Below are 16106 nucleotides of genomic sequence, written 5' to 3'. Positions count from 1 at the left end.
ACATATTGTAGGGTCCTCCCCCTGGTCAAGGGCTATCACTGCCTCTTAACTTTCGGTCCCTGCAAGGGAACATGAATTCTCCAGGAGCGATCCTTTACCCCTGGGTTAATAAAAGCATGGAATATGACCTCCATTTATCCCAGACTCTCTCAGACTGGTTCTGCTGGCTCAAAGGCATGCTTCTCTGTGGACTGGGATCCCTGACAATTCGAATATGCTTTCCATAATACAGTAGAACAAGTATGGAGTAAAACTCTAACAGAAGGTCCCAAGGACCCCTATAGGGACACAGACTGGCATCTCTTGGGCTATACAGTGTCCACGCACCTGCATTTAACAACTTCACTGTTTAGAAGCTCCAGGAGGGTTTTTTCCCCAACAAACCTCGGACCTCCTGCGGTTCCCCTACCCTAGAGGGGTAGGAGGAGGCTGAACACATGGCTCTTGCCCCTCTCTGACATGTGCCACAGCACATGGACGCTCCTCCACTGACCATCCAGCACAATTCTGGTATGATACAGGAGAAGAATATCTCTACTGATTTTAACCAAAATCGAGGAGTCTGAGGCAGAGACTTTTAAAGAAAATTGGGAAAATCCAAGATGGCTGCTAAGTCAACAATTTTGCACCAAAAATGGCCCAAAGAAGCTACCCTGAAACTAAAAAAAATTCAGGGTAGGAAATCCTGTCTCTGGCTCTAGAAACTCTCAAATTCAACAAATTTAGACCCCCCCCCTCCAATTTTCCCCAAAGACTAATAAGATGTACTCACTGCTCCATGATGGTGCCTGTCAGCTCTCACTGTAGCTGCAAAGAACTGGGGAAAACTCTACCTCCAATCCAATCCATTGTACACAAGCAACTTGATCTTCGGGTTGCCAGTTGGACTAAGCCATACTGAGACCTCCAACCCCAAGAAAGAATGTGTGGTGCAAAGGGGGGGAGTGAAAAAACCAGACAGCACTCTCGAAGCCCAAACAGACCTTCACTGGTGCCAAACAGCTTGCGCTCAAGCTCCTCATAAATCTGGAGGCGAACTAACTTCTAAGGGAATGAACCCTGAGCTCCAAATTCATGAGTGCAGGCTGGCTAACAGGTACACCTGAGGGTTGATCTGCCTGCAGCAGACCTCACACAGAGTCTGCGTCTTCACCCACTCTTAATCACCTAGAAAGTGTTGCTGTTATTCAAAGGGTGGCACAGAACAAAGGTGGAATTGTCCCAATCAGAATGGTGCACCCCAAAAAAGTGTCTTTCAACTCATCTGGTAAATCCAAATGTCTTTATTCATCCAAAATTCATCTAATGACTCAACGACGCAACCGGGTCGTTGAGTCATTAGATGAATTTTGGATGAATAAAGACATTTGGATTTACCAGATGAGTTGAAAGACACTCTTTTGGGGTGCACCATTCTGATTGGGACAATTCCACTTTTGTTCTGTGCTTTTGAGTTTGTGGTTTTGCTTCCCCTGTTTATCTTTATTCAAAGGCTGTCTGACTTGAGGAGCAACAATGATATCAGGAATAAACCCTAGATCATCTGTATGGCATCATACAATGTTACTTCTGAGCTCTTGGCTTGACAATGTATTAGTTTATATTGATTTACTTACAAATAATCCATTTTTCCATTGCATCAAGAGAAAGGTATTCACATGGCATCTGTTTCAAAAAAAGAATTGAATTATTTGTACAAAGTTTGAATGACATTCTTCCACTTCCCTAAACCCCAGCTTACACTACAGGAAAAAGTCTAAAATATTACTCTGAATTAAGGTAAATGAATATGCAATCAATCTGTTTGTGTTTAAGTATACACTTTAAAAAAGTCAGAGCAAGCCATAACCCCCTGCAATACCTCAAGTACAATTTAGGTTGTTAAAATCTACTTGAGCAGAAAAATCACTTATTTATTTATTTTATTTCAATTTTATATCCCGTCCTACCCAGGATCCAGAATGGGTTACAGTAGTACATTTATAGAGATTGGGGTACAGGAATAATGTACCTCTTTTTAACTCACCCTGAACTTGAATTTGGAAAAGGTTAACTCAATTTAAATCTTAAATCGAAATCCAAATTTATAACTCACCCTGAACTTGAATTTGGAAAAGGTTAACTCAATTTAAATCTTAAATCGAAATCCAAATTTTAGACAATATGAAAGAACAGAAAAACCAGGTAGATAACTTCTAGAAACCTTTTCCTAAACTGAATTGTGTATAAAATTATTTGCTTTCCATGAAAAAGAAATCACATAATAGGGTGTTATCTTTTTTTTTTTTTTTGTGTGTGTGTGTGTGTGTCAAACTTACTATTATGTCCTCACCCATCACTGGCTTTTTATTACTTAGTAATACTGCACAGAGAAATAGCAGCAGAAAAGGGCTGGCATCAACATGGCATGATGCTACCAGGACACTGTCATGAGTAATGTTCACTTTAAGCTGTGTAGATGCATGGCAGTACACAACTTTAATCCATCCCATACACAGGAATGCATTACACAAACAGGAAACAGCTGCTATAGTTGGGATTTGGCTGGCCATCAATCCAATTTCCTAGACACCTACAACCAATCAGAAAAACCTGAGTGACTGGTAGCAAATGGAAATAAACAAAACAGCTTAGCCTGAGTCCTCCAATCTACCTCTGGAAGCCCTGCTGTGAGTACATACTCAAGAGGAACATGCTGTGGCTGAGGCCTCACTCCTCTGGCCTTCATCAAAACACTAGGGTTGAAGAAGAGAAAATGCTGGGGAAAGGGGTAGATAGAGGACAAGAAAGAAAACAGAGGGTTAGTAGAAGCAAGAGGTAAGAAATGTTGAAGAATAGGAAAAGACAATAATACAGGGATGATGTGAAGAGGAAAGAAGAAGGGACAATGAAACAAAGAAAAGGGATGGAAAGACAGATCAGCAGAAAATGGGGCAGAGTGGTAGGTACTAAGGAACAAAAAGACATAAGAAAAGCAAAGAAAAAATTATGGAGAAGAAACACATTACACAAAAAGAAATAGAAGGGGGCAATAGAAGGGGGAATGAACAATGAGAAACACCCCTCATTCATTCACAAACAAATTTGTGACCAACTACAATGTACTGACATACACAATATTGAGATACTCAGAAACTCAGAGATAGGGATCTTAATGGCTCATCCAGTAAGTCACCTTCAGGATAAAAATAAAGAGTTTACAATTTCAATGAGGAGACTAAGCTCTACTCCCTTGGAAAAGAAATTGCAAAGAACTGGACTTTGTATTTAGTCTGAATCCTTTTATTCTTTTCAAGCCAATGGATGTTGGAAAGGAATAACACAAGATATCAAGAATGTCCCTCTCTATGCTCCAGAAGAAATTTGACTTGCCCGATAGGGACTATTTGGCCTATTTCCAGATAAGGCATTTCATGCAAGCTCAAGGTTGGGGAACGCCTTTAAGCATAGAGCAAGAATCTTTTGAGAATCTCTGGTTGTTGCTCCGACAGGTTTCCCCGGCCTCTTTCAGTGTTGTACCAGTATTGGAGGGGTCATTCACCTATTCACTTCTCCTTTCAGAAGCATTGGGAGAGGGAATTTAGAGTCTTCCTTCACTACTAGGCACTGGGAAGTTATCTGTGGGGAGGTATCCCGGGCGTCTACTTGTGCTTTGGTTCAGGAGAATGCTTACAAAGTACTTACTAGGTGGTACTATACCCCTGAACGGATGCACAAAATGTTCCCTGGTGTGTCCGATCAATGTTGGAGATGTGGTGAGCAAGTGGGATCCTTTTTACACATTTGGTGGGACTGTGTGGTTATTGATCCCTTTTGGACTGCAGTGGCTCATACCCTGTCCACCTTACTAGGAGATCCGGTGGGCATGACTCCTCAGACATGCCTTTTGGGTCTCTATAATGAGAGGGACCATCTTTGGCAGACTAAACTACTTCGTTGGGGCCTCGCAGCTGCTAAATGTCTCATAGCTAATCACTGGAAAAACAAAGTGGCTCCCTCTCTCATTGACTGGACCACTCGACTTTTGTCCATTGGGAGGATGGAGTTAGCGGTGGCTGCCCGTCGTAATAAGTTCCTGTCCCGATCTATGACCTGGATCAAAATAAGAGATTTGTTGGCCACTCTGTAGGGGTACCTTTGATTATTCTGCCTAGCTAGCTCATTAGATGGTGAGGGGGTTTCTGGGGGGGGGGTTTGAGGGGAGTATGGAGCTGGGGATATGTGAGATGGGAGGGTTTGGGGTGGGGGGGTTCTGGGGTGAAAATTGTATGGTATACGTGCATTTCTTTTTTGAGCATTTATAGTAGTTGTTGATTATGCAATTGATGCGACTGTAGTTTGCTGTTCAATGTATGATGTATATTATACTTTATGAAAATTTGAAATAAATATTTAAATTTAAAAAAAAGAATCTCTCTCTCTCTCTCTTAGAGACCAAATTTGGCATTGGCAGTGGGGAAGGAGGAAGTATTTCCTGAAAATAGAGCATGAAAATAGAGCAGATTGGAATGGGGGGAGAAGAGGGGGGTTCAAGAAAAACAAAGTATGTCCCCAAATAATGGCTCCATGTAATTTGATGGTAGAAATTGTTATAGCTTTTGCAACATGCGCACGCACACACACACAAAAAAAACAACACCCCACTGATGCATATACTGAAACAGACATTAGGAACAGTTATGGAATTGCTTCCCAAAAACTGCCTCTCTGCACCCCTCTCCCCCACACGCCCCAGTCAAGACATACACAGTGGGACTGGAAATAATTAAAGCACCTCCACATGCTTTACTAATGACATCTATACCTACTGGGATGGCTCTTAGTGATTCAAATGATTATTTCCTCCAGTCTTTGAGACCTCATTCTGGAAAATATTGCCTTTAACTGTTAGAACTAGGGCTGTACATTGATTAAAATTTTTAATTGCGTAATTGATCACATAAAGCACACCCCTCGCATTTCCTCCTGTATGGTGCAATATATACATAGCAGACATAAATTCACAAAACTGACACATTTCAATTGTCCCATAGAAAGGCGGCATTTCAAATCCCATTACCTCCTTACTAAACTAAAAATAAAATCATTTATCTTACCTTTGTTGTCTAGTGATTTTATCTTTCTAATCATCTCGCTCCACATCTCTGATTTTGCTTCCATGTGCTCTGTCTATTCACTCTTTTTCTTTGTTTCTCCTCTTTACTTTCTGACCTATATCCATCTTTCATGATCAACTTTACTTCCTTCTTTTCAAATCTGTCTAGTTTCCATCTCTTCTCTTTCCTGCTATTCATGGGCACCATCATCTCCCTCCCCTTCCTTTCCTTTCTGTGGGTACCCTCTCTTCCCTCCCTCCCACCACTCTATGCTTACCATTTCTCTCCTTCCCTCCTGTCAACATTTCCCTTGGTTTTTTCCATCCCTAGTTCTAGAATCTAGCCCTCTCAAACATCACCCTATCTCCCCCATCTGCACCTCTTTCTCCCCTCCCTCTCTCCCTTCCCTCCCTGGCAGGATCTCCCTCCATCTATCCTGCTGCTCCCCCTGGTTGGGTCATCCTCTTTCTCTCCTCCCTCTTTCCCTGGTTGTGTTTCCCTTCCTCCTCCTTCCATAGTGGGTCTCTCTCTCTCTCTCCTCCCTCCCTCCATGGTTGGGTCTCTCTCTCCTCCCTCCCTCCCTCCATGGTTGAGTCTCTCTGTTTCTCTCTTCCCTCCCTACCTCTATGGTTGGGTCTGTCTCCCTCCCATGGTGGTTAGGTACTTCTCTCTACTGCCTCTCTCTCTCCCCCTCTCTCTCCTCCTCATGGTCGGGTCTCTCTCTTTCCTCCCTCCCTCCCAAGGTCAGGTCGGGTCAGTTGCTCTCCTTCCCTCCCTCCCACAAACCTTTTTAAAGCCGCCTGCCAGCAATGCTAGCGATTAAAGCAGAGCACTACCAGCAAGCTCATCTGCTCCATAGACTCTTGTGGTCTCTTCAATCTCTGCTTACACTAGAACAGCTGATGTAACTTCCTGTTCTGGTTTATTAGGGACTGAAGAGACTGGAGCCATTGAGCTTACTGGCAGTGCTCTGCTTTAATTGCTAGCACTGCCAGCAGGCTATAAAAGATTAGTGGGAGGGAGGAGCTATAGCGTACTGTGGCAGGCAACGGTTGCAAGGCAGCTCTCCAGGGGTGTGTGGCAGTAGCAATTGTGGTAGTGACAAGGCAACTTTCTAGGGGGTGGGTGGAAGCGGCAATGGAAGCAGCGGCAAGGCATTATTGAAATGGGCCAGCCTAGCAAATGCCCTGCGGCTGCTGCTGGTCCGGGGGGTGAGAAGGAGAGGCGTCATCAGAAGTCAGCCGGTGTCGGAGATTGGGGCAGGAATGTTGCTGGAGAAACCGCTGCACGCGTTGCAAACCACCGAAGGCTCCTACTGCGCATGTGGCAACACAGAGTCACGGATCATGAACAGGAATCACAGTCGCACAGAGTTTCAACTGCACATGCGCACTAAGGGTTTTATTATAGTGGATATAGCTTGTGACTTCACTTATGCTCATGAAGTGAGTGGAGTGGAAGAATAGCTCAATGGTAAGTGCAATGGACTGAGATCATGGGGAACAGGGTTGAATTTCAACTGGAGCTCCTTGTGATCCTGGGCAAGTCACTTAATCTTCCATTATCCTAGGTTAAAAAGAAAACCTTGGCTTGTGAGCCTACTAGGAACAGAGAAAGTATAGGGTACACTATAAGGTGCTGTCCATAGTCCATTAGGCCGTATATTATTCTGAACCTCTGTATTTTAAGCAGTTTTTGAATGTATATTGTCCGGGTAGATTGCTAAAATTTAAGAATGCTATGTTACCATCACAGGATAAGGTACTGAGAGCTCACTATGCTGATACTAGGGTATCCATTTTTTTCTATTGAAGGAGTAAAATTGTGGAATGGTCTTTCTTAACAAACATAGTTTTGTGCCGTAGCTTGGAAACCGTCTTGGATTAGGCAGTGTATAAATATTTAAAATAAATATTAAATAATGTGTACAGCGTTGTGTATGTCTAAGTAATACTATTATTCCACTCAACTGCCCCTCCCCTCTCCAGGTCAGGGGAACACACAATGTAGATATGTACGCATGCAAAAGGGCTGTAAAGAATTCAACGAGACAGGCTGCACATATATTCCCCACTTACTTCTTGCACTAACATGCAGGGATGGTTAAGGGACAAAATCTCTGATATTCAATGAGACAAAGAAGGAATGAAACATGCCTTTCCCTCTCGCATCTGAAATACATATTCAAAGTAACAAAAGAACCTTACTGTATCAGACTGTGCTGGATTTAACATTGTACTGGGGGCACTGATGAGGCTCAATAGCTGTGCATTCCTCCATTGGTCAGCTGAGAGATTCCTTCGAGGATAAACCATCTGGAGTGAAATAAGCGCATCTGAGAGAGCCTGGAAACAAAGAAAACCCATGTTTGATGAAAAGAAACCTTGGACTCTGCAACCATCTCTACTTATAAAGAACAAGGAAATGAGCCCCGCGCCCCCCCCCCCCAACCTGATAAAACTTGATCACAGAATACCAAGAATAGAACCTTTGGTTGTACTGGCCCTATACATTCTTCGTTTTTTTGGAAGTTAGAACCCTACAGGATTACCTTATTTTATTTACTTATTTATTTGAAATTAAGTATCACCTACCTATTCACTATTCATAACAAATGACATTCAATGAAGAGAAGTGTTTGTGATATGTGACATAACCTATGTCCCTCAATACACATCTTGAGCCTGATGAACGACAATCCGCTACTGTACTATTAACCTCAAATGCCTAAATAAAAAGCAAGTTTAAAATTGTTTAAATTTGCAAGATGTTCTGAAGTCTTTGGATAAGTCCATTTTTGTCATTTAGCTGTGGTATTGTTAAGGTATATTGGATTATTATTACTTTTACAATTATGCTATGACTATGGGGAGTATTATGTTTACACTTTGTTTCTGTTCAATTTTTTACATTATTTTATATTTCATTTTGCTTTCAATTTCAGTTTTATTTTTTGCATGCTATGAATTCTAACTTTCAAGACACCGGTTCTGAAAATGAGTTTCTGGCAAGCAAGTGGGTAAAAATCTAATTTAATATACATATATAATATTTGGTATTTTCAGAGAGGTGTTAAATTTTACATGATTAAAATCAGTCAAGATACAGGAAAAAATAATAGCACAAAATGCACTTCAAACATTTAAGAAATTCACTCTTACTTTACTATGGGGTACAAACTCTTCCATCATCTTTTTCATGGGGTTCTCATAATCAACAATCATTTGCCCTAGACGAGGATATTCTCGATCACTGCAAAACACAAACACTATGTTGAAATGTGGTCACTATAAAGCAGCTCTCAAAAAAATCAATGAGATTTAAAAGACTTGATTTTTACCTTGCCCCATGTGTCATTTCATGGGCATAATTATATAATCCTATAATAGCCTTCCTCTCCTCAATGCGAGACAGCATTATCATTAGTGTTGCGTAGGTTAAAATGAGGTCCAAGTAGTTCTTTGTTAGATCAAAGTTGACAGTCTAGAGATAAAATAGGATAAAAAGAGTTTCTCTCACTATAAAAAAAAATCATAGAAACAAAACCCCCCAAATATAACCATTTCTAATATTAAATACCGTGATACACTAAAAAATATTTCCAAGAAATTCTGATGCTAGGTTTATGTGCTATCAAGGGCAGAACTGCCCATCTTCTAAACTATGATGCAAAGAAATAAACCTACAGAACAAAAATTAAAAAGTAAGTAAAGGCTGGGGATCCATACATTAAATCAAGTTATCACAGCGATTATTACATACATTGAGCAGAAAATGATGGGAACTCAAGATCTATATGATGAGACTAATATCACCAATGTTTTTATTTATTTATTTATGCAAATTTAACAATTTATAATATCAAATGATACCAAAGAAAAAGGATTATTTCACAAAGTTTTACAATAATTATACATACAATACAAAATTCCTTTTCAAGCCCACAATAATATCACCAATGTTGATGCTTATACTGCATATAAAGGCTTGATATCCAATACTCACCTAAGTGTAACCCATGTTCATTCTCTTAAATGAATCTGATCTCCCACCATATTGCCAGCTGCATTCCCTCTGGGTGGAGCACTGTGACAAGGCCTGACTTTCAGATTTGTTGGAGAAGTATGTACAGTGGTGCCTCACACAACGAACTTAATTGGTTCCAGGAGCAAGTTTGTTATGTGAAACGTTCGTTATGTGAAACGCGTTTTCCCATAGGAATACATGTAAAAAAAAATAATTCGTTCTGCAGCATAAAATATGCTAAGATGACATAAAAAAGATAAATTTTTTGTTATTATTTTTATTTAGATACATCTAAAAACATACATCTCCCTGTCCTTTTACTTCCACTATCTTCCTATACCATCTCTATTCCCTTTTGTCCCTCTCCCCATGATCAATCATCTCACCACCTCTCTCTGCCCTCACCCTCAGGGTTCAAGATTGCTTCCACTCTTTTTCCTGTTGTTCTCTCTGCCTGTCACCCTATGATTTAGCATCCCTTCTGCCCTTGTCCAATATTTCCCCTTCTCTCCCTCCCTCTCATCCCCTGCTCCAACATGTGCTTTCAGCGGCCTTCTCCCCCCTTAAGCGTCTTTTCTTCTCCACTCCACCTTTCCTCCCTCCCTGCCTCCACCTTTGTGGCGCTTTTGCACCCGACCGACAACAGAACAGGCCCGGTCGGACAAATCTCCCTGTCCTGTAGCCGCGAATCTAAATTACCTTCTTACAGCAGCTGGATTATTGAAGCTGCTGTAAGAGGTAATTTAGATTCGCGGCTACAGGGCAGGGAGGTTTGTCGGCCGGGCCTGTTGTCGGTCGATCGGGGGACCTGACCAGCTGTGCACATTCTTCAGGGCGGACCGCCCCCTCCCCCCTCTTTCGTTCGCCATTGCCTTCTTCCTACCTGCCCTGCCGCAGCCGCACACAGCCGAACGGAAGTCTTCCTGATGTCAGCGCTGACGTCGGAGGAAGGGAGGGCTTTGCTTAAGCCCTCCCTCCGACGTCAGCGCTGACATCGGGAAGATTTCCGTTCGGCTGTGTGCTGCGACAGGGCAGGTAAGGAGAAGGAGACTACCCTCGCGGCTCGACCAACCCCGCTGCGATCCAACCCCGCAGGAACCCCGGACTTCGTTGTGTGAAACGAAGTCCGTTGTACGAATCAAGACATAAAGTTCGTTGTGCGCAGCGTTCGCTGTGCGAGGCGTTCGCTGTGCGAGGCACCACTGTATATAATATCCTGAGGAAGCACGTTTATCGTGAAACTCGAGTCGAAGGGAAGACTTGTATTTCTCGGCTTCCAGGAGCTTTTTAATAAGTTGCATGAGCACTTTACAACACAGAGCTGCCTGTTTCATGACCATCAACTGCAAGTTCATCACCATAAGAGATAAGTCATGGTGTTATTATACTTAAAGAATGGTTAGAGATTTAAGTGGTGGTACAGACATAAATGGTGCTATGATGGTCTGGTGGCAGCCTGTGTTTTGTTTTATACACTTGAGCACTATAGGTTGTAGGTCTAAGCACTATTTATAAATTTTTGTAATTTTGAACTAATATTTATATAGTGATGTGAATGTAGTTGCTTAATATATTTATATATATATATATATATATATATATATATATATATAAAATATTTTTTCCCTTACTCGTCTTATTTACTATCAATAACTTGTATTTCTTTCCCCATTTTTTCCTTTTGTATTATATGTTTTATCAGGTTAGTCGTATTTATTTGGTTTGTTTCCCCCAGAAACTTGTAATTTTGTACATCGTTTAGAATTATGAATAAGCGATTAATCAAATCCATAATAAACTTGAAACTATATATCACAATTATATATTATTTTTGTTCCTTAAGAGTAGTGAGTATAATATTCAACAGCCACAGACAACCCATATTTTCATCTGCTATATACAGTCATATACAAAACAAATATTTCAAAAACAGATGTTAAACATGCAGAATCTCTTCTACTCTTCCACTGTACTGTCAGCAGATGATGCACCCTTAGTTGTAGGTAAATCATGCTGGTGATCTCATTTTGTAATATGTTTACTGCTATTTCATGAGGTGTATCAGAGACTAGAACAAAGAGTGGAAATGTCCAACAAAACTGGTGAACACAATCTTCTTTCAAAATTCTGATTTGGACTGATGGAGCAGAGGAGAGGAAAGGAAAATGTTTTAGCCTATTCATTTGAAACACTGCTTTCAAAATATTAGCTATTACTTTAAAACATTAAATAAAGAGACATATATAAATAACCTTGAATATCTTTCCTAGAATAAAAGTACAGTTGCTGGCTCTCAGTTGACCAATTCTACTGCAGAATTCAGGTACAAAAAAAAGATAGGCTTTATCATCAGTCCTCATGAAAGGCATAAGCTAAATCCAAAATTCCTTGCATGTTTCCTCAGCTGTGCCTCAGTTGGATCTTTTGAAATAAATACTGAATTATCTTAAAAGAAAAAAAAAAGCAGCAAGCACCCTGTCTTTTAGTCAAGTTCATGTTCCCTGTGCCAATTCATGTTCTGTGCCAATTCAAAATTGATTAATAATAATAATAACTTTATTCTTCTATACCGCCACAATCTTGCGACTTCTAGGCGGTTTACATTCAAGAGAGCTGGACATTCAGCGAGTTACAATATGCAGATAGTCAGAGGAAATACAGAGTACAACAACTTTAAGAAAGCGAAAATATAAAATGTATAATTTGCTAAGAATTTTCCGAGAGGACCTGTTAGGAAAAGGTCGCGAATTACAAAAAATACAGCGAAAATTGCAATATACAGTTTAAGACTTTTCAGGGGGGACATATTAGAAGAAATGCCCCGAATTGCAAAATACGGTTTGATTAGGATTTCAGAGGGGGCATATTGGGAATGAGAAAAGAAAGAAGTGTTTGGTGAAGATTCTGTTTAGGTGATATATCTGTCGAATAAGGCAGTTTTTATGAGTTTTCTAAAAGCGTTGTAGGTCAGTCTAGCTTTATTAATGTAGTTGTCTAGCCAGTGTTGTTGTTTGTTTGCTTGGTATGCGAAAGTTCTATCCAGAAAGGTTTGTATTTACAATTGGCAATGCTTGGGTATGCAAAAAGGTAGCGGTTTCTGGTTTGTCTTAAAGGGCTGTAGAATATGAAGTGAGATAGCAAGTACGTAGGAGTTAGTGCCTAACGAACTTATTGCACTTCTTCGAAGGAATTAACAAACGGATGGACAGAGGAGACCCCATAGACATCATATACCTTGATTTCCAAAAAGCCTTTGACAAGGTGCCTCACGAACGTCTACTCCGGAAACTGAAGAACCATGGAGTGGACGGAGACGTACATAGATGGATCAGAAACTGGTTGGCGGGTAGGAAACAGAGGGTAGGGGTGAAGGGCCACTACTCGGACTGGATGGGGGTCACGAGTGGTGTTCCGCAGGGCTCAGTGCTCGGGCCGCTGCTATTTAATATATTCATAAATGATCTAGAAACAGGCACGAAGTGTGAGATAATAAAATTTGCGGACGATACAAAACTATTTAGTGGAGCTGGGACTAAAGAGGAATGCGAAGAATTGCAAAGGGACTTGAACAAATTGGGGGAATGGGCGGCGAGATGGCAGATGAAGTTCAACGTTGAGAAATGTAAAGTATTGCATGTTGGAAACAGAAACCCGAGGTACAACTATACGATGGGAGGGATATTATTGAATGAGAGCAACCAAGAAAGGGACTTGGGGGTAATGGTGGACATGACAATGAAGCCGACGGCACAGTGCGCAACAGCCGCTAAGAAAGCAAATAGAATGCTAGGCATAATCAAGAAGGGTATTACAACAAGGACAAAAGAAGTTATCCTGCCATTGTATCGGGCGATGGTGCGCCCGCATCTGGAATACTGCGTCCAATATTGGTCTCCGTACCTTAGGAAGGATATGGCGTTACTCGAGAGGGTTCAGAGGAGAGCGACACGCTTGATAAAAGGGATGGAAAACCTCTCATACGCTGAGAGATTGGAGAAACTGGGTCTCTTTTCCCTGGAGAAGAGGAGACTTAGAGGGGATATGATAGAGACTTATAAGATCATGAAGGGCATAGAGAGAGTAGAGAAGGACAGATTCTTCAAACTTTCGAAAAATAAAAGAACAAGAGGACACTTGGAAAAGTTGAAAGGGGACAGATTTAAAACGAATGCTAGGAAGTTCTTCTTTACCCAACGAGTGGTGGACACCTGGAATGCGCTTCCAGAGGGAGTAATAGGGCAGAGTACAGTACAGGGGTTTAAGAAAGGATTGGACAATTTCCTGCTGGAAAAGGGGATAGAGGGGTATAAATAGAGGATTACTGCACAGGTCCTGGACCTGTTGGGCCGCCGCGTGAGCGGACTGCTGGGCATGATGGACCTCAGGTCTGACCCAGCAGAGGCATTGCTTATGTTCTTATGTTCTTATGAAACATATGCAGGGGAACTTGAAAATTATTTGTGCCTCGACTGACAGCCAGTGCAGTAATTTATAGTAGGGGGGTGACATGGTCGCTCTTTTTAAATCCAAATATCAAGCAGACCACTGTGTTCTGAATAATTCTAAGTTTCCTCACTGTTTTTTTTAGGTATATCCATATAAACGATATTGCAATAGTCCAGAGTAGAAAGCACTAGTGATTGCACTAGTAATCTGAACGATAATGGGTCAAAGTATTTTTTGATGGTCTTTAATTTCCATAATATCAGGAAATATTTTTTACCACTATATTCGTGTGTTCGACCATTGTCAGTGTGTGTCAATGTGTGTGTGTGTCAATGTGACTCCCAATATTTATACTGTATTAGTAATCAGGTAATCGTGGTCTTTTATATGTAACGTTGTGTTGATAATTTTATCCGTTGGACTTGCAAGGAAGATTTTTGTTTTTTCTGGGTTAAATTTCAGTTTGAAGTTGATTGTCCAATGTTCTATTTCGGTCATAATATGAGAAATGTATTTTGAGGTTTCGTTTGTAATGCTGTTCACTGGGATTAAAATGGAAATGTCATCTGCATATATGTAGTAGTTCAAGTTTAGACTTTGCAGTAAGTGCACTAGGGATGATATGTAAATGTTGAACAGTGTGGGTGAAAGTGGTGAACCCTGTGGCACTCCAGAGGGGTATCTCACCACTAACCACTCGGTATGATCTCTTTGTTAGGAAGCCCTGTATCCAGTTCCTTGCTTTTCCCTTGATTCCTATTGCATCTAGGCAGTGTATCATTACTTCGTGATCAACTAGGTCGAAAGCACTGCTGAAGTCTAGTTGTAGAATAAAAGCACTTGTTCCTTTGCTAAATAGGCCGTATAGGTGATTTAGGATCGAGGCTAGGACTGTCTCAGTGCTAAATTATTTCCTGAATTTTGATTGGTGTTCGTTTAGTATGCTGAATTTGTCTAGATATTTCACTAGCTCCACCTTGACCAATCCTTCAAGTATCTTGGTAAATACGGGGATGCTTGCTATGGGTCTATAGTTGGTTTTCAAATCTAGAGAGATTTTTTGATCTTTTGGGATGGGTGTGATTAATATATGTCCCATTTCCTCGTGAAATGTTCCTTCCGTGAGAGTGGTTGTTATCCAATTGAATAGGTCCTTTTTAAAGTCTATTTTGGCTGTTTTCAGGGTCTTGGAGGGACATACGTCTAGGAGTCAATTCGATTTAGTATATTTATTGAAAAAGGTTAGAAATTGGTGCCAATCAGGAGGTTCGAAGTGGTTCCAGATCATGTCTACTCTGGGTTCTTTTCCGAGGGGTCCGATTTGGAATTCGAAGTTGGGTGCGGGTGAGGGTATGGTTGCTCTTACCTCTAAGATTTTATTGTTGAAAAAGGTGGCCAGGGTTTCTGCTGAGGGTATACATTAATTTTCCTGTAGTAAGATTTGGGTAATGTCAGTTAGACTGTTTACCAGCTTGAAAAGTTTTTTGCTATTTGTTTTGGGTGTCCCTATCTCTTGTGCGTAATGTTTTGTTCGTTTTTCTCTAATCAGAATTTTGTAGTTTTCATTTTTTGTTTCCAGTGTACTTTGTCTTCTTCTTTGTTTGTTTTTTGCCAGGTTCTTTCTAGTTTTCTCAGTTCCTGTTTTAGAGCTAGTAATTCAGAGTCGAACCATTTATTTAGTTTCCTTTCTTTCTTTTTATATGTTTGGAATGGTGCTATTAATTATTATTAATGCAAATACCAAATAAATAAAACGATAGCTTATGATATTTTTATAGTGCTATATTTTACAAATCACCAAATTAAGGTTAGATGAACTTACAATATCAAAGAAGACTTGGCAAACATCAATAGTGTTCAGCAGTTCACAAACATGATCCTATAAGGGGAAAAAAAGAAACCATAACCATACAGAAATTTAAACAAGTCTTTGATATTAGGATCTATAAGTGAAGGTGAACTTTTGAAGGTTGAAAATTCAGAAGTAATGACAGTCAGAATTCAAGAATACCTGAAACACTGAGAGGCAGTAAGGACAAAGGAAAGTGATAAGTGGAATTAAGAGTAGTTACAGGGAAGGGAAACCAAGCAGAATAATCAAACATTTCTTTATCTGCAGGGTACCTATTTTCTGTTACTGGACTAGTTCTAACCCACATAAAGGGAGGAGAGCTAGTTTACATTAAAATTGCTGATAGGATCCTCCATTTTGAGCTACAGCAAATCAGTGTTATCAAGAAAACAGTCTTTTGCACAATAAGGATAGGATGCATAGTCCAAAGGAATGCTGCTTACATAAAATGAATGTTCAAAATAATGGTGAGAGCCCTCTTCAAGAAGTAAAAACTAACAATTTGCTTAGTCTTATATTTTGCTAAGCTGAGAAACTAATTTCACCCAAATAAATAATATGCTACAAAGTCTGCAGTGTGAGTGTGTATCAATTTGTTCTTATTGGCTAAATGCTGCATGTGACCCAATTCCTGTGGTCCGCTTAAGGCCCACCTGGCTTTATATGCTCAGTCCACGGTACAAACA

The 16106-nt window shown here is 40.6% G+C and overlaps 1 protein-coding gene across 2 annotated transcripts in view; it reads right to left on the bottom strand.

Moving 5' to 3' along the window:
• Window positions 1–16106, bottom strand: part of NCKAP1 (NCK associated protein 1) — a 268727-nt gene that overhangs the window by 168096 nt on the left and 84525 nt on the right. For both annotated transcript variants that reach the window (XM_033944817.1, XM_033944818.1), the window contains 5 exons: window positions 15391–15447; window positions 8437–8579; window positions 8258–8348; window positions 7304–7441; window positions 1617–1665 (listed from right to left, as the gene is read on the bottom strand). In XM_033944817.1, the coding sequence (XP_033800708.1) occupies window positions 1617–1665; window positions 7304–7441; window positions 8258–8348; window positions 8437–8579; window positions 15391–15447 (478 nt within the window). The remainder of the gene's footprint in view (window positions 1–1616; window positions 1666–7303; window positions 7442–8257; window positions 8349–8436; window positions 8580–15390; window positions 15448–16106) is intronic.

The sequence above is a fragment of the Geotrypetes seraphini genome, chromosome 5, assembly GCF_902459505.1.
Source record: "Geotrypetes seraphini chromosome 5, aGeoSer1.1, whole genome shotgun sequence".
NCBI classification, from domain to species: domain Eukaryota; kingdom Metazoa; phylum Chordata; class Amphibia; order Gymnophiona; family Dermophiidae; genus Geotrypetes; species Geotrypetes seraphini.
This window is presented reverse-complemented; position numbering and strand designations above follow the sequence as displayed.